A 20,084-nucleotide genomic window follows, 5' to 3' on the forward strand; every position below is an offset into this window, starting at 1 on the left:
TAACTTTTTGATGCTTCACAGGATGCCTAAAGATACCTAACTTTGTCTATGACACCCAGTGGATAAATCTGTACTGTCTATGGTTTGGTGTTCTGGTTTGGCAAAGGTTGTGCAATGCTTTAAAACTAATCCTGGTGCCGCATTCACTTATTGGATTTGCAGGTAAAAAATCTAATTTACCTAGAAGTCCTTTCACCTTTTAGAGATTGTGTTTTTGCTAAGCAATTTAGACACTTCTACGTAAAACACTTTACATAGTTAGAAAACTTTGCATAGCTACTACACCACACCTTTTGCAGTCATTTCTGAAATTGTTTGTCACTGTTGCCCTGAAGTGTGACATATCTGTTTGATGAATTGGTTGTTATTTTAAGGAGTAGCTAAAATGGCAAGTGCATTCTATTGGGCTTCTAAATAGCACAAGAAGCCAGGCACAAAGTGCAAGATTAATGACAGTCTACCTGGCCTTCCAAAGGGAACTGGCTGGGATAGTGTGATTCCTGCTGTTCTCTTTAGCTTGGGTTCACACAGGTACGAATTGGATGCGGGTGTCAGGAGCCTGTGACTGGCTCCTAATGGAGCCGGTTTTCACAGCTGCGGAGGGGTTTGCAGGAAATTCATGTGCTTCTGGTCCGTTTTAGGTCCGAATTCAGCCAAAAATTTGGACCAAATTCGGACCTGAAACAGTCAGCATAAAACCCCGCAGGAGAGTTCTACTTTAAGACTTTCTTAATTTTACTATTTTCAGACTTAGACAAGTACCTGCTTTGTTGGCTTCCGAGTCTAGAGGCAGCTGAGGAAGAAAACTGCCAAGTATAAGAATTTGATCTAAACTACAGGGCAGAAGTACAAGGGGAAACGGACCAAATTACATCTGAAATGTATACTGGGGGAATTCAAAAAGGCACTTACAACAGTTTTGTGGCAGCATGGCCAATTTAAAATGGCCTGTGCCTGAATAAAATATTTACCAGTTTTGGTAGCTTTACAAACACATGCGTCAGATTCATGGTAGTTTTCAATAGCGCCACTTCTACGAAGTGGTGCTATGGCTGTAAGAAATAAAAAAAACAATTACTTCTGGTTCATAGATAATAAAACTGGAGGTAATTAAGACTATGTCTAAGCTGGCCTATAGAGACAGGCACAGTGCCTCTCTATATGCTGTTTATGAGGGTGACATGTTTGCTGATGCTACTTACCTCCCTACCTGTCACTGGTCGTCAAGGATGATAAAGCAGGTTCAGCTTAAACATGCAGGGAGCGGGGTTGATTTAAAGAAATAAATTAAATAAAAAAGGCTGTTCACCTTGCAAGGAAATGTTCCCTTAGCTTAATAAATGTGGTAAAAATTCACTTTGCAACGAATATCCAATTACATGCAAGGAAAATAATAAAACATGGATTTTTATTTATACATGATTGGATGATGGAAGTCAACAGAGCTTCCCATTTTTCCCTAAGCTAAGGGAAAATTCCTTTGCAAGGTGAACAGCCTATTTGCCTTTAGTAAACCCATTGACTGGCAAAAGCCATTTTTAAGTTTGAAAAAATTTTAATTTGTATAATTTCTCATGAGAATGAAGTTATATAACTTTACAACCCAGACAACCTGTAAGCCTTCAAGCAAAACAACATATTTTCCTCCAAGTATGTTTAGCAGGTTGACAACAAGAAATTGCTTTAAGGCACAGCAGGGACACAAATGTAAACTGATCACCTTTCAAAATGGCCAAGCCCATTATTTTATGAAGATAAAAGGATAAGAGTAGTAAAGGACGTGCCCTTGTTCACTTATTGAACTTGCCCACAGTGCATCTCCTGCTCTACTGCTGCAATCATGAGCTGGAACAACAGATTGTCATCCTCTAATGTATCATCTTCCAGAGGTTTCAGCTCAACCTCTGTAGGAGGAGGAGGAGGTTCCAGCAGGGGCACTATCAGCTCATCCTCTCAATTTGGTGGTCTCCGGGCTGCACCAAGTTCTGGATTTGGCAGTAGAAGCCTCTTGAACGTAGGCTCTAGCAAAAGAGTCCTATCACTAAGCAGTTCCCGGGAGTCTGGTTCTGGTGGTGGCTTTGGTGGAGGCTTTGGTGGAGGCTTTGGTGGTGGCTTTGGAGGTGGGTATGGAGGTAGTGGAAGTTTTGGAGGTGGTTTTGCTAGCTCTGGGCCTGCCCCTCCATCGGCAGGTATTGTAAACGTCACTGTTAACAAACAACTCCTGACTCCATTCTCCGTGGAAATTGATCCAAACGTTTCTGTAGTCAAGAAAGAAGAAAGAGAACAGATTAAGAACTTGAACAACAAGTTTGCTTCTTTCATTGACAAGGTACAGTGTTATGTGTTTGATTCTTGTCATGCTTTTAATAAATATACATTCCTTCTATTCAGCCTTTCACTTAAATCTAAGTTCTAAATACATCAATAAAGCTAGTGTCTTATAGCAACTAATCATATATCAGTTTTTATTGGACTAATGTAGTTAGGCCAAATTAAATATGATCTTTTATTGGTTACTATTAGACATTGCTTATCAGTTCTTTTAGCATATGTTTGTTGAATAAAACTCTGTAATATGCTTACTTGATTATTCAATATAAAAAGCAATATTTAACACAGCAGATCAACAAATCAGAACTCAGCTTTAAGCTTTTCTTTGTTCAGAATTATTTTTATATGACCTGTGATTGCTAAACTAAAATGTATTTGCTGGTTATGGGTTACTGCACCGTGGGGTTGATTTACTAAAAGCAAAAAGTCTGTTCACGTGCGAGTTAATTTTTCCTCAGTGTAATACATGTTGTGAAAATTCTCTTTGCACAGAATACCCAATTATGTGTAAGAAAAAAAACAGTATTTTTGCTTGCATGTGATTGGGTGATGAAGGTCATTATAGCTTCACCTTATTTACAAAGCTAAGGTAAAATGAAAAGTATATAGCCTGTTTGCCTTTAGTTAATTAACTCCAATGTGTATCGATTTTACTCATTGCAATGTCTTCCTGATTTATTCTGTTATTGTGGCACTCGAATATCATGATAATGATGTGTACAGAACAATGGTACTAAGCCAATAATTTTAGATTCAAGATCACTGTGGTCATATTAGTGAAAGATGAATAAGAGTTGGCTGTATGAGTGAATTATGCTCTTTGCATGTCTACATGTCTTTGAATATGTATAAATGTCTAAATATCTGCAGTGCCTGGGTGTGGAGTGTGCTTATACTAGATCACAAGGCTGTTCCCTGTGGCTATGAGTGTCACTAGTCTAATACTTATATAGCATGTCTTAAGAGAGCTTGGCAATAGTATAATATGTTTCTCTGATGACAATTTTTTGATAGGTTAGATTTCTGGAACAGCAGAATAAAGTGCTTGAGACCAAATGGAGCCTGCTGCAACAACAGGGTGGTGGACAGTCAGGCCAAAAAAGTGACATCGAACCCCTTTTCCAAGCCTATATAAACAGTCTAAAGAAACAGCTAGATAGTCTTACAAATGATAAAGGTCGTCTGGAGTCAGAGCTTCGTAATGAGCAGGATCGAGTCGAGGAATTCAAGCGCAGGTACAAATATACGATTCAGGTGCCAGTCAACGTTATAGTACAGTAAATTAGGACAATATGCTGTAAATTGTACATATATACACTCTATAAACAACACATTTAATAAAAGAGTGCTGAGTGAAATCATGTTGTAAAAAATAATAAAGTGTAAACGTGTATTTTATTCATGTCAGTTCAGTAAAATGAGTTACAGGAAGAGAGATAGAGCACAAGTAAAAGGGGTGGGACTTTGCACATGCCTTTGAGAACACATCACACAATGCATATAGATTACAAAGGTTCTTTATTAAGTTTATACTGGTAAAAGATGTCTAATAGCATACAACAATGCGATTAATACCATTCAGTATAGACTACATATTGTGAGAGCACAGAGGTATATATTTAATAAGAGCTTGGTCTGGTCGACGCATTTCACATAACTCCTGCTTCTTCAGGACCATTCAAGCATGTATAATATGTAACTCTTAACTAGAATGCAGCAATTATATATAATATTTTTGCATACATAAAATGAGCTATAGACTTTGCACATTACATTTTATTCTCTGACAAACCAGTGAAAAATTGGGGTGTCTGATTTGTCATTCACATGCATACCTCAGTGCTTCTTGATCTAAAGTGACACTAAATTATATCCTTATTTTTCAAAAATAATTCATATACATCTACCATGCAATAGCCCTGTAATCAGTTTTTCAATAAATTGTTTCTTACTGTGTTTTTCTGCCTTCTTGTAATGTCCACTGTGAGCTCCCGAACCTCTCCCTTCCTTCCTCATTTTCAGTGGTTTGGAATGAGCAGTGCATGTTTTTTGTGGCTATTTGCATTGCTCTTTTCACACTACACATTCCATAATCCATAGTCCATGTCAGTAGTGAGCAAGAGATGGTAGCGACAATCCCAGGGTGGTCGTGGAGAACAAATGTAGCCACCCTCTAACAGAAGGCCACATCACAGCAACAGAAAAAATTGGTTATTTTGAAGAGGCAAGAGCCTTTTTCTTGAGTTAAAGTAGAACTATAGGTAAAACTTTTCTTTTTTTTATTTTGGAAAGAGTAAAGGAAGGTTATAACCCTTGTCAGGTTTTTTTTTGTGCCATCTATGTCTCATTAGGGGTCCTACCTTTACTTCCTGTCCCATAGCCAAAATAGGAAGTTAGAGGGAAATCCCTGCAAATTAGGGGAATCCATTAGAGGCCCCCTGGGTCAAAGTGGAGTCCCCATTGGAGGATTTCCCAACCAATACTGTTCTGGGGACAACCCAAAATTTGGGATTTTTTTTCAACCACAGTTTAGTGTCAATTTAAGGGCTGGTTCACACAATGAATCGCACAGGAATGCGTTGTGCATTCTTGTGCAATTCACATGCAATCCCGGTGGAGTGCAATTTCACCCTATTCGTTTGACTGGGTTGACCGCATCAAAAATAGTGCATGCACTACTTTAGAAACGCACAGCAACCAGATCACATAGTACTATTGTACCATGCGATCTGGTACAGGAAAATGCACTGTGTTATCATTCTGTGTTCTGGGTATCGCTAGGTAAACACTGACACCAGCTGCAGATTGCAAGTGCAGTGCATTTGCAGTGCGTTTTGAACATGGTACAGGAGACCTGTGTTTTGTGCACATTTCCTGCACTGCATTCTGGTGTGAACTGACACTTAAGGGTAACTCCATTTTTGTGGGAAAAAATGTTGCAAAAGAAAAAAATATATAGCATATACAATTGCAACACAAATCATATTGTAATATTATGTTATTAAAAATTACCTTTCCATCTTCAGCGCTATAATTTTATGTAAAATGTAATGCAGTATGGCAACCTGGAGGCGTTTTGTATACCATCTGTGTACAAAACGCCTCCAGGTTGCCATACTGCATTACATGTTATTTCCTGCTTGTGTGATTGGCTCACTGATTTTCAGAAGTCTGCACTACTAATCCGATGTTGGGTATCCTCACATTGTCTGCAACAAACATTTTAGTTTTGGTGAGATACTCCCAAAGGGTTAATCATGTCTAAAGGGATGCAAACCCTGCAACTTTCCTCATTAGAACCTTTCAAATGCAGCAGCTGATTAATAATACATTTTAATCACTCACATTCACATTCACATGGACAAAAACAAACAGCTATTTCTTTAGATTTACAAAAGGTGGAAATCAGCAACAAAATGTGTTAAAATCTTTTCAATGTGGGGAATGTTTTTTTCTCAATGAAAGTGGAGTAACTCTTTAAGACTAAAGACAGTATTGAACAGATCATTGCTGAATGGTGCTGGGTAAACCTGAAGCTAGATAATTAGCGCCTACAACAGGTACCCCCCCCCCCTTCCACTCAAGAAACAACAATCAATAAGATATGTAAATCAGCAGATGTTCATGAAGACAAGTGATGTGTATTTGCTGAGAGGCTGCCAGATCAGAGAAAGCTGAGAACCAAGTCTTTCCCAAGCCACCGTTTAAGGACCACTAATGTTATTTTAGATTTATTGAATGCAAGCATTTGTTTCACAATATCAAATTTAACCTGTATTTCTTTGCAGATATGAGGAGGAAATTAACCTGCGATCTGCAGCAGAGAATGATTTTGTAGTCCTCAAGAAGGTAATACTATACCCTTAACCTACGTAGAAGTATGTGTAAATTTTGGAATGTCTTCTGAGCTATAGACGTTTGCCCGATGGTATTATTTCTTTCCAATTTGTATGAAATTCTTCACATCTCCATGATCTTCAAGAGCTCTGAGGAATAGGGACCATCGAACTTTTGAAAAGTTCGGTTTGACCAGAACACCCGAATTTCCTGAAAGTTCGGTTTGGATTCCAGAACCCCATTGAAATCAATGGGACCCGAACTTCTGGAATCAAAAAACTCTATTTTGAAGCCCTAAAACCCAATAAATGCCCCTAAAAAGTGCCTAGGGTTCTGGGTCATGCCCCAGGGACTATTAATCACACAAAAAAAGTTCTTAAAAATTGTCATTTTTGATAGAGAGACAATTATTGAAAAAATTATTGAAAAAATTAGATGTATGTGTATAAATACAGGCCCAGGTGTGTTTTTGCAGCAGGCATTTTTTTTTTGGGGCATTTTTTTGGGGTCTTTGGAGGCAGGCAAAACATCTGAACTTCTGTATAGGGGTATATATATACACACACTTATATGTATTTATACACATACACACATATAGGTGTGATAGGAGCGGAGACATATGCCTGTTAATTATTTCATTAGCGCAAGCATAGTGTTCTGCTACTTTCACACCTATATATGTGTATGTGTATATATACATACATGTGTGTGTGTATATATACCCATAAACAGAAGTTCTGATGTTATGCCTGCCTCCAAAGATGCCCAAAAAATGCCCAAAAAAACGCCAGCTACAAAAACGCCCAGGTGTGTTTTTGCAGCAGGCGGTTTTTTTGGGCATTTTTTTGGGGTCTTTGGAGGCAGGCAAACCATCTGAACTTCTGTATAGGGGTACATATACACACACACACTTATATGCAGGGCTTATAGACAATAGGTGCAGGAACTCCCCTTTCCGAGTCACCCCTGGTCTCCGCTCCCCTACCCACCTCCTAAACAATTCTTTGGTTCCGCCCCCTACCCACCTCCCAAGTACTGCTCCTTTTAGAGAATACAGAACCATGTAACAATTGTGGTACTAAGTAATTTGTATGGAATTTTTTAATAATAACAAGAAAAATAGTAAACTAGATCACATGCGCCAGCAACAATAGATCCCCTCAGCAACAATGAACCACCCGGAAGGAAATACCCCCTCCCCCAGCAACAAAAGATCTCTAGCAGCAATAACAGCTCTCCCTGCAGCCAGTACCAATAGACTCCTCAGCAGCCAGCAACAATAGACCCTCCCCTAGCAACAATGTATCACTCACAACAAAATACCCCCTCCCCTAGCAACAATAGACCCCCAGCAGCAACAACAGATTTCCCTGCAGTCAGCATCACTAGATCCCTCCCAGCAACAGTAGACCCTCCCCCCCACCAACAATAGACCTCCTGAGCAACAGTAGACGCCCCTCCCCACTCTGCAAAAGTAGATCTCCTCCAGCAACAATAGATCCCCCCAGCAGCTAGCATTAATAGACCTTGAACCCCTTGCCATTACATACAGTCAGTGCAGGAGGTGCTGGAACTGCGTTCCCCCACGTTCCCGCTGAAAAAAGCCCTGCTTATATGTATTTATACACATACACACATATAGGTGTGATAGGAGCGGAGACATATGCCTATTAATTATTTCATTAGCGCAAGCATAGTGTTCTGCTACTTTCACACCTATATATGTGTATGTGTATATATACATACATGTGTGTGTGTATATATACCCATACACAGAAGTTCTGATGTTATGCCTGCCTCCAAAGACGCCCAAAAAATGGCCAAAAAAACGCCAGCTACAAAAACGCCCAGGTGTGTTTTTGCAGCAGGCGTTTTTTTTGGGCATTTTTTGGGGTCTTTGGAGGCAGGCAAAACATCTGAACTTCTGTATAGGGGTATATATACACACATACTTATATGTATTTATACACATACACACATATAGGTGTGATAGGAGTGGAGACATATGCCTGTTAATTATTTCATTAGCGCATATATACCCCTACACAGAAGTTCAGATGTCATGTCTGACTCCAAACATGTCCTCAAAAAAGCCCTATAAACGCCTGCAGCAAAAAGCAGGGTGACGGGGCGAAGCCATATCGCTGTTCTATAAGTGTTCTAAGAGAAACAATCTTTTCTCTATAGCGGTCACCCTGGCATGGAAGGGTTTTGTCACCCTGCCATAGCAGTCAGAGTCAGTTAACCCTACACTACACTAAGGTCCCCTTACACTTAACACTTTCCCTACAGAAACTAGATTATTAAATCTAACTATAGTGGAAAATAGTACCCTAACTACACTAGATATCCCTTTCCTCACACTAATAATTGCTAAATGACACTTTGAAGCAGAAGTAACAGAACTGCTTCCACTCTCTTCCACGTCCCTGTATTACAATGCTAGGAATTTGGCGGGGCTATCTTATATACTGGGGGGCGTATTCACTAATGATTGGCCTCTGGACCCCCTAGTCACTCCAATCACATTCCTAGCATTCTCCTGCCCCCTCAATTGGCTTTTATTGATGGTTCTGGTCCAATCACGGGCTTTTAAAGCCCATTTCCTGTCCCATTGCATTTTGGTCGGTTCTGGTTGCCGAATTCCGAACTTTTTCAGCAAAAAGTTCGGAATTTGGCCGAACCTCGAACAGTCAATGTTCGGGTCGAACCGATGGTCGACCCGAACCCTTTGATCATCCCTACTGAGGAAGAGGTTTTTGAAAATGTATACTTTATTTGCATAAGAATATACAAAAAACCATACTTTGTCGGGGTACATCCTACCCTGTACTGCGACGCAGCACATAAATACACTACATGACAATACATAACGATTACATCATTCATGACGCCCCATTACCCCGAAAGCACCTCTGACTTCCTGCAGTTGACCTTTGCCCCTGAAGCTTTGCCGAAGTCCTCACAGGTCTGGACGAGTGAGTCGATGGAGCGCTGGTCAGCACAGAATACCGTCATGTCGTCCATGTAGAGTGAGCACTTGACTTCCTTTCTGTCCGGTCCCGGTGCGGTGATCCCTCTGATCTCTGGGTTCTGTCTAATGCATTCGGCAAAGAGCTCTATACAGCAAAAAAAAAAAAAAAAAGCAGAGGTGAGAGAGGGCAGCCTTGTCTGACCTCGGAGAGCACATGGAAAGGGTCAGTTTTCCAGCCATTTGCCAACACCATACTACAAATATCATTGTAGATTACATTGACATACAAACAAAACATTTCCCCAAGACCAAACCTGTGCAGAGCTCTGCACATAAACTCAGGGGAGACAGGGTCAAATGCCTTTTCCTGCTCAAGACTGACCAGGGCCATGTGCACACGACGGCCTTGAATGTACTGGACCGTGTAGCATCAGATGATGAAGTGCACAATCTATTAGCCTTTAGTAAATCAACCCCAAAATGTGCATTGCATTGCACATGCATGCACTGTGCAATGCCAGCTACTGAACAGTTTGTTTGGTGCCATTCACAATGGATGACACTGCACATCTAACCTTATGTTCATGCATGTCGCCCTGTTTTTGCTTGTGTTACACCAATGTACGCCTTAACTGAAAGAAACCTATAAAAAACATGAAAGCTGCAATTGCTGGTCGTCTTCTGAAAATGCTAGTTGTCTGGTTGAGCATGGGAACACATAGTGTTCAGAAAGTGTGGGACTTTGTATGAGGTGTGGCCAGTATACACATAATGATAATGGTATTACATATACATCTGCTGGTAAGCATATAGAAGCATATGGTTAACAACATCATGTGTTTATTGACATGTACATAGCAGTTAATATAAATACAATAGGTACAAAACAAATAGAGGGGGGCATAAAAGATACACGTATAGATAGCATGATACAAGCATGAAAAATAATAAGGATCAATAACAAAATAAAAAGGCGTAGAGTGTAAATGAATATTGATAATAGGATGCATGATGAATATGACAGAAGAATTTAAATGACTTCCATGGCTCAACGAGTTTCGTGAAAAGTGTTTCACTTCATCAGGAGCAGGCACACTTCTAGTTTCTAGAAAAACATATATATAATATGAGAACAATATTGCATCCAATGGAGGGGTAATTTGAAAAAATAAAAATTATATAACTTACAAAAGAGTAATGGTTGTCAATGAGACTGTTGATCTCCCAGGAATATGTCCCCATTGGGAACTGAGGGGGCAAGGTCCCCGCACAAGGCCAGAGCGCAAGGTCCAATAGCATGGTGTGAAGACCCATAGTAGGTCTTGCGCTGAATAATAAGGTAGAATTCTAGTAGGGGGGTACCAAAATAATAATATATTATAAATAAAATCATATAAATATAGGTAGAATCAATAAGCCCAAGACCAAGAGAGTGAAGGAGAGAGATATATAGATTTGTGCAAATGTGCACCAACATGGTCCAAATAGGTAGAGGGTGAACAGTGAAGGAGCGTAAAGACCAAAACTAATACATATAATAGTGTGCCAAAAGGCAGTAATAAAGGCGTGGTGGAAGAAAAAGAGAATCCCAAGAGGAATAGTCAAAAAGTGTGACCAAAAAAGTGGAGGGAAGGACATCTAGTGCAAAAGGCTAAAAGATGTAATCCCAGTGTAACAAGGATAGTGTGCATGAAAATGATTGATAAATAAAAATGGACCTGTACAATGGCGAGGGTGAGGACAGCTCCCAGCGTCACGAGCTGTTCAAAGGAGGATAACCACCGGGCAGACTAAGCTGCCTGAAATGGTGTCCCAGTTATGAATGCTGATGGAAGTTACGTGCAGAGACGCCGACGCCAGTGAATGATGTCATGCTCTGGACGGAAGGTCGTGGCGCCGATGCGCCGCAGCCACAACCACATCCCCCGTCCCTGCCCCGCCGACTAGTTGTCTGGTTGTCATGCTGAATAAATATGTAAATCAGAATTTTCCAACTTCTCTGTGTTAGCTGATTTGCATGCTTATATTATGTCAGTGATTAAAGTGTAGAAGACAATAGTCAGCATGACAACCAGGCAACTAGCATTTTCAGAAGAATGTAATTAATAGCTACACCCACATATGACAGGCTTTTTTTTTTTTTTTTTAAAAAAGCATATCTCTTAACGTAATGGCATTTGTGGTCCTTGGTATTTCATGTAATCCAACTTTATTAAAGTGGTTCTAAAGCCTTAGGCGGTAGTAAAAAAAAAAAAAATGGTCCCCCTGCAAGCTCATGTCTTAATGTACTAGCATGCACATTGTGGCACAGCTCTCTCAATGGAAAGCATGCTGCTACTGTCAATTAAATTATGTGACAAGCAAGCAGGGGAAGGGGCTAGGCCACACTGTCTCTGTCTATAGACACAAGCAGCACAGCTCAGGATCTAGCCTGTATGAGTGACCCCATAGAAAGTGACTTTATATGGTGGGCACTTGCTGAAGAGGAGGAGCCAGTAGCACTGGCAGGGAAACCAGAAGAAGAGGATCTGGGCTACTCTATGCAAAGCCATTGCACAGAGCAGGTAAGTATAACATATTTATTATTATTTATTTATTTATTTATTTATTTATTTATTTATTTATTTTTAAATCAAAGCTTTACAATAATTTTAAGTCTTGAAAGGTCTGTGTCTCCTTTTAAATTTACTTTTTACTCATTTGACAATTTTTATCTTTTCAAGGATGTGGACTCAGCTTATTTAAACAAAGTGGAGCTTGAGGCCAAAGTGAATGCACTCAATGATGAAATTGCCTTCCTAAGAGCTCTTTACGAGCAGGTAATAGCTAATCAGTAATGTACATTTTCTGTACTTCTGTAGTCTGTGATTGTTTGTAGAGCTGACCTTTGAAATCTTAGCACAGATCCAATAAAGTGGAATTCCAGCCTAAATCTGTTTTTAAACTGAATAGAATGGAGATGTGTCAGTAATAATTAAAAAAAAAAAAAAAAATCCCTGCAACATTTTGTATTTTGGATTAGGCCCCAGTAGGAGAAATGCTCTCTTCTTGCTCTCCCTGTAACAGGGCTCACCTGGACAGGAAGTAATGAGAGGTCTAACCAATGAGGACACAGGCAGCAATAAAATCTGAGAGTAGTTCTATCTTAGAGCTGAAATCCAAGATAAACAAATAATCTTGAGAGTCATGTGAATTCTTACTTGCATTTTGGGTATTCTTTACATAATTCTGCCAGATCTGTGCAGTATTCCAGTGTGAAACTTTGCCTCTGTGCATGAGCTTCCTGTAATAAAGACCAGTCACTGCTGCTTCTTGTGCAGGGTGACTGACTGGTCTTGTATCTACCCAGTAGTTCTCTAGTAGTTATTTATAGGAGTGTTTAATGCTTCATCACCAATATTAAAAGTATTTCAGAAGTCAAAAATTAAAATCTAAATGTTATCTCAAAAATAAACTTTTTTTATTGGATTTTCCCAGATAAAATAATTAATTTTCAGTGGTCTTTGTTAAAAAAACAATTATACTTTCCTAGTTTGTTAGCCACAAATACAAGCATATCTGTCAGGAAGATGAAATTCCGTCCGGGTAGTTTTGTGCAGGCAACCTGTAGTGAGTGGTCCTGCTGAGCTCCTCCCACTACTCTGCTCCCTGCAGAGGCTATGTACAGCCTAATGATGATGTTAGTGCTACATTTACAAAGTAATGCCTAGGTTTGTAAACATTTGTTGCACAGCAAGTGAATTTATATCCTTTTTGGCTATTGAGGAATAAATTTAAATCAATGTTTTTGCCTGGCATTCGGCTTTAAAAAAATGTTTCAGCAGGAATTACACTTTGCATAAGAAAGAGAAGCAATATTTATTAAAGTGGTTCTAAAGCCTCAAGAATTTTTACCTTAATGCATCCTCTGCATTAAAAAATCTGAACTAGAAACTGCTAAGACCATTAAAAATAACAATGGTTCTTCTAACACCATTGCTTGCAATGGCAAAGCAATTACAATATAGTCTTGAACCCACTGTAAAGGAAAATCTACTCCTTTATATAACCCCATTTCTATCTAATTAATACCTTTATATCATTATATTAATTCACACTTGACATTATTTACCGGTATCCACTTCCATTCACCACACCCCAAACCCACGAGGAGTGACGTAGAAACAACCACACAACAATAAGGTTGAAACGCCTTTCAGCTTTATTTCCAGCTTCAGTATCAGAAATACAATATATGATCAGGATATGACAGGGGATTGTCCACCCATTATTTATTACCATTCAAAGACAGGCTCCCTTCAACATAGAGTGTGTTTTAGTGAACCCTAAGAATGCATTCTCCATATATAGCCATTTCATCTTTTTATATGTCTCACCCTTAATTATTACTTGATAAAAACAACTTTTACAATAAACAGATTATGGCATAAGTATGTTTCAGACATTGGCCTTGTGGATAAAACTGCTTTCTCGTTATCAATGTAAGCCTTGTTTCCTAAGCACAAACTATAAAATAATAAGAAAGTTTAAAAAAATCTCCCAAACTTCAGGCCACAAAGCATTGTAAATAATTTGAGAGGGTAAAGATCCTAACACTCTGTACCTACCATCCCCTGCTAATAATATACCTTACACAGAACTTGCATAGGCCTTAATAATGAATAAAAGAACATCTTAATGAATCATGACAAACCAATTTTGCTTTATTGCTGGTCCAGACCTCCTAGCACACCCACAACTGGTGTCTTATTTTCACCATTTTCTAGATTCTTCCTTTAAACTTTGAATTCCCCCTCTCTTTATGCTGTAAAATCAAATCAGTCATTTTAAGATGTTTGCAAATATGAAACTGAAACACTTTCACGCTTTTTTCTTCTCTCTTCCTGTTGCATCTCTTGTCTTTCATGTTCCCTACTAGTGCAATAAAATAACTGTATTTTTGTTGAAATTACAGGAGCTGAATGAACTTAAACAACAAGTGTCTGACACCTCCGTCATCCTCTCTATGGACAACAATAGATCTCTAAACTTAGATGACATTATTGCTGAAGTCAAGGCTCAATACGAGGATCTTGCCAACAAGAGCAGAGCTGAGGCAGAGGAGACTTACAAAAACAAGGTAAGGGCTAAACATACAATGCATTAAAAAGCCAGATTCCAGTTAGATTAAATTAATTGATTCATATTTGTTCTTATATTTATATAGCATTCACATAAAAAAGCAAAGGTTTATCTAGAACACAGATTAATACCCCAGTCGTACATGGAATACATACCAACACAAAAGGTTACATTTGCTTAGAGGCTGAATGTATGTTCTGGTGTGTAAAACATCAAGAGTAAACCTTTGACATATATAGAAAAAAGATCCGCACACCAGTAGTTGCTCTTTAAAAAATCTTCACCTTTATTCAAAAACCACAGAACACAACCACAGATGAGATCAGTTGACTCATTTCAGTCTATAAGGCCTTAGTCAAATTAACATATACTGGACCTGAGCATGAAGGTCTATTTATTAATTTTTCTTTGTTTTTATATCTATGAATATAACTTCAGTGGCAATAAATAAGCTAATTTGCTAAGACTCAATGTAGATTGCTGGTAGGCTATGAAAGCATAACCCAGGCTCCAGTGCTGGAAGGCAGGAGTTCTAACCAATAAGGCAGTACAATAAGAGATCCAACACTAATTATTGTATTTTTATTGCATGTAACTATAGTTATTTGTGTTTCTATCAACAGGTCCAGCAGCTGCAGAGTGTTGCAGGGCAACAAGGAGATGAGTTGAAAAACCAGAAGAATGAAATTTCCCAAATTAATAGAGCTATCCAGAGACTTAAAGCTGAAATTGAGAGTGTTAAGAAACAGGTAAAAATATTCTTCCTGAAATGCCCTAAAAAAATAAACAAATAAATCCAATTACATTTACTGGTCACCAAACATTACCTAAATCAGAGGAGTATTTCTGTTATGAGCATGTGTGTACAGTAGGTAAGAAATATGCATGCCAGAGTTATAAAGATTCTCCTGATTCTATTATGGTGAGGCTTTTACCTCATAAGCAGACCTTAGTTGTTCCTTGGGATGGTGCTGTAGAAAAAGGTGTGCCATCTACTTTCATCAGGAATCCAAGACTGTTATAAGTTAAAACTAAAAATGTAATATATATATTTTTTCGTTAAAGAATTAACCGGATTTTTTAAATTGTAATTTTTCCTTAAGAAGATTAAGCATTTAAACATTTTGGTGATTGAATGAGGTTTAATGTCCAAATATTATTAGTAGTAGTACCTATTACTATAATTGTTTATTCATAGGAGTGTTAAATGTTTTATCACCAATATTAAAAGTATTTCAAAAGTCAAATATTAAAATCTAAATGGTATCTCAAAAATAAACTTTGTTTTAATAGATTTTTTCCAGATAAAATAATACATTTTCAGTGGTTGCTTAAAAACAATTATACTTTGCTAGTTTGTTAGGCACAAATACAATCACATCTGTCAGAAAGATGACATTTCAACTGGAATTTACTTACAATTGCTATGCATTTATTAATATCTGAGTATGTTATCTGCTTTGCATTTTGCATGTATTTAGATTGCAGCTCTGGAAGTATCTATTGCTGAAGCAGAGCAAAGAGGAGAAAATGCTCTAAATGATGCTCGTGGTAAATTGGCAGAACTAGAGGCTGCTCTGCAGAGGCTGAAACAAGACATGGCTCGCCAATTAAAAGAATATCAGGAACTCATGAATGTGAAATTGGCCTTGGATGTTGAAATCGCAACCTACAGAAAACTGCTAGAAGGAGAAGAAAGCAGGCAAGTTGCATTTAAACTTGTATCTTAAATTCATTCTAAATTTGTTTGGCTGCAAATTGTTCTCTTTAAAATAAGTCATCTGACATGAATACATTTAATTAGCTTTCTTACAAGTCAAAAAATGAAATGGATTGTAAAGGCAGAAGGTGTTTTTATCTCAATGCATTTTATGCATTAAGATAAAAAAAGCCTTCTGTGTGCAGCAGCCCCCCACAGCCCCTCTAATACTTACCTGAGCCTATCTTTGTCCAGCAATTTTGCAGGAGTTTCCCAGTTGCCCAGGACTCCCCTCCTCATTGGCTGAGACAGCAGTGTGGCGCAATTGGCTCCCACTGCTGTCAATCAAAGTCAGTCAGCCAATCAGGAGAGAGGGGGGTGGGCCTGGATTGCACTCTGTGCCTGAATGGACACAGCGAGCTTTGACTTGGCTCAGGTGCCCCCATAGCAAGCTGCTGGCTTTGGGGGCACTCAACCAGAGAGAGGGGCTAGGAGCACAGAAGAGGGACCCGAGAAGAGAAGGATCTGGGCTGCTATTTGCAAAACCAACTGCACAGGGAAGGTAAGTATAACATGTTTGTTATTTAAAAAAAAAACAAAAACTGAGAATTTACAATCACTTTAACCTTCCTAGCGATATTCCCGAGTGTGGCTCAGGGTTAAATTTCAGTGCCAAAAGCGGTAACCCCGAGCCACACTCGGGGTAGCGCTAGGAAGATCTCTGGATCCTGGAAGAGAGGGTACTCACCTTGTCCCCCAGATCCAGCGATGTATCCCGGCGGTGTGCGGCGGCGGATCTTCCTCCCGATGCTCTGTCCCCCGACTTCCGTCTCCTGCGACGTGACGCTCACGGGGGATAGAACCGGCGGAAAATTCAAATAGTAAAACACACCAAACACACTAATACATTACAAAATAAAATAAATTCACATTAGTTTGCCCCCCAGTGCCCTTTCCTGAAGTTTTACTGTGCTTTTTATGTATATATATATATATATATATATATATATACAGTATATATGTATACACACACACACATGTATATATATATATATATATATATATATATATATATATATACATATACATATATATATATATATATATATATATATATATATATACATATGTATATATATAATATGTATACGTGTATATACATACATACATACTTTAACTTATTTATAGTTATTTATTATATTATAATTTATGATTTTGTGTTTCAAACTTTATCATACCCGAGATGTTATAAAGAAGAATGCACAGTATAAAAAATAATCATATGTAAATAGTTGGTTTGGGCTGCTCATTCTTAAGAATTACATGCAAAATAATGGTACCGCATTCATTACCTAAAATCGGAAAGAATCATACCACCAGGGAGGTTAACTTATTCAGCTAAAAAAGGTTCCAAGCTCTCAGCAAGGATTGATATAATGTCTCCTTGTTAGAAAATCATGATGTACTGTATGTATTACAATCAAATGCCAGTGTCAGTTTCCTCGTTGCAGATTATATTTGAAGAAGTTTTTGTGAATGTGGAAAGGGTTGTCAGAAACTCTAACCTTTTACCTGCAATATTTATAAAGCTATTTGGAATATTATGTCTCTGTGGGGTTGATTTACCAAAACTGGGGAGTGCACAATTTGGTGCAGCTGTACATGGTAGCCAATCAGCTTCCAACTTTAGCTTGTCCAATTAAGCTTTGGCTAAAAAACATGGAAAATGATTGGTTTCTTTGCAAAGCTGCGCCAGATTTTGTACTCTACAGTTTTAGTAAATCAACCTCACTGTTCTTTCTTCCAAAAATAAGTACATTTGAAAATTGCTGTATGCAAGCAGCACAGTTATTATAAGTGTAGATTTTTTAAAATGTTCCATTCCTAAAGTAGGAAGATGAAGAGAGAAGAGGTAGAGTTTGTTTGATATTGGTTTACAAAGAATATCTATATATAACAAACCCCCACCTGTGTCATCTTTATCTCAAAAAAGGTACATTGAGCATATATAGAAGATGTGAACACTGCCCAAATCTTACAGCGAAACTGTTATATTCATCATCTAACTCTGCATTGTTGGCCTCTGGCCTTCTTCACAATTATTTGCTTAAAAAACTAAAGTTTCTTTAAAGCCTGGTACACACTTAGTTTGTTTTTTCGTTTAACCCCGTGTGTTGAACAAAAAAAAAAAACTGTCAGCACCGGTCGAAGACACTGTACTAACCATGTAAGGTTAGTACGGCAATCTCCCCCACTGAGCTTTTGTGTTCTGATAGGGGGACTGCCCCCAGAACACTCCGATCAGTGCTCTCTGCCATTGGCTGAGAGCGTTGATCGGAAGTTGGTCAGATTCTGGTTTTCTTTGGTTGACAGACCAACATACACACAGGCAGAATGTTGGCCATTGTCTCCTTACATTCTGACTTTGTGTATGGGGCTTAAGACATTCACTGCAATTAATTTTCAGTCAATATCACTTAAAATATGTAATTTGTGGCAGCAAAAATCACTATAGTGCGTGCTTGGAAAATGCCTGGACTAAATATATTGCAGGTGAAAACCAAAATGTCGTGGATTATGCTCAACGAAAAGTTGGCCAGTATCCGTTTGGATAGACAACATAGATTTGACCCCGTGTGGGGCCCCTGGATAGAGTATTTGAAGGCTCCGTAGTCGCAGGTGGGCGGCTTGGGGTCCGGCGTGGGGGGACATGTGATTATTTTACTTTGTTTTCCATAGCTATTGTCCTGGCTTCTTTTTTTTTCCTCTTCTTATTCTTGTACTGTTTTGTTTAAACTCAATAAAAAACTATTGAATACTAAAATTTGTAATTTCAACGGAATGTAAAAGAATTTACATAGAGTTCTAATTCACTCTACGTCCATATATTTAGTTTATTCAATTGCTTTATATTTTTTTTTTCCAACAGAATTTCAGGGGAAATTAGCAACCAAGTGAATGTTTGTAAGTATATTTATCATATGGTATATATTATATAAATATCAAGTCACTACACCAAAACTACTTACACTTGAAACCCTGCCCACCCAGATCCCAAAGTTTATTTTACTGCATTATATATTATTATCATTTCTTACCATCAAAGCTAACTTCTCTTCAGCACTGACAAAATCCATTGTTTCAGCTTTAAGACAAATATAATATAATTAGCTCTAACAGTGGATAGACACAGATTCCGTTTTCTGAAGCCATGGACAATAAAACATGATTTCTCATTGTACCGTGATTTTATAGGCGGAGGGGGGGGGGCTTGGTGCAGGTGGAATGGAAATGGAATTGTCATACTACAGACTTCCACTCCACATAAGCTAATTTTAAAGATTAAGCTCAATATCCCTAGACTGTATCTGTTAACAGTGTATGTATTTTTGTTCTGCAGCTGTTGTAAGCGGTGTTAGTTCCTCAGCCAGTGGTGGTTCTGGCTTTGGTTCTGGCTTTGGTTCTGGCTTTGGTTCTGGCTTCGGTTCTGGCTTCGGAGGCAGCATCTCAAGTTCATCGGGCGCCAACACCAATGCTGCAAGGCCAAGACGAGCAGCAGTGAAGATCATCTCAACAACTGAAAGCCTTAAAAGTTTCCAAGCTACCTCATAAAATTATCTGGATATGCTGTGAATCAAATAAATAGTCTATGAAAGTCTTTTGGCAATCACTGCGATGTTCAAAGCTTCTTGAGATCTTCTCCACCATCCAGATTTTGCAAGTGGAGGTGGTTGGTTTGGGGATTCTAATTGTCTTATACTGAGTTGCTAGTGCACACTGCCTTTTGTTTCATGAAACAATTTAAATAAATCATATATAAAATATCCAAGATTTACTGGGTGATCTCCTCTAGAATATTATTACTTTTTGGCACATATAAAAAAAACATGAATAAAGCATTAGTACCACCCTTTTTCAATTAAAGGAATAAACCTTCTTACACTTTTTTACCTTATCAAAAGATAAAACTACGGTTGACTTTGAAAATAAAATGGTGTCTTTGGTAAGCTCCATACCCAATTCCTCATCACAGACACAGATTACTGAATTTAACATATGCTACTCTTTCTGTGTTTAGATACCTAAAGCCAGCCAAAGAAGGATCAAAATTGGCTGGTTAAG

At 38.4% G+C, this 20,084-nt stretch overlaps 2 protein-coding genes across 2 annotated transcripts in view; both read left to right on the forward strand.

Annotated features, from left to right (window-relative positions):
• LOC309545287 (uncharacterized protein) overlaps nt 1–20,084 on the forward strand; it is a gene marked incomplete at its 3' end in the record, with an annotated part of 724,166 nt that overhangs the window by 471,817 nt on the left and 232,265 nt on the right. The gene's annotated exons all lie outside the window — the stretch shown is intronic.
• LOC309545292 (keratin, type II cytoskeletal 4-like) lies at nt 1,566–19,640 on the forward strand. Its single transcript, XM_082244434.1, has 9 exons — nt 1,566–2,329; nt 3,346–3,566; nt 6,120–6,180; nt 11,866–11,961; nt 14,097–14,261; nt 14,887–15,012; nt 15,745–15,965; nt 18,892–18,926; nt 19,363–19,640. The coding sequence occupies exons 1-9, from the start codon at nt 1,841–1,843 to the stop codon at nt 19,572–19,574; spliced, it is 1,626 nt and encodes a 541-aa protein (XP_082100560.1). The 5' UTR covers nt 1,566–1,840; the 3' UTR covers nt 19,575–19,640.

Source organism: Pelophylax lessonae (genome assembly GCF_965119305.1).
Source record: "Pelophylax lessonae genome assembly, chromosome: 2".
Lineage (NCBI taxonomy): Eukaryota > Metazoa > Chordata > Amphibia > Anura > Ranidae > Pelophylax > Pelophylax lessonae.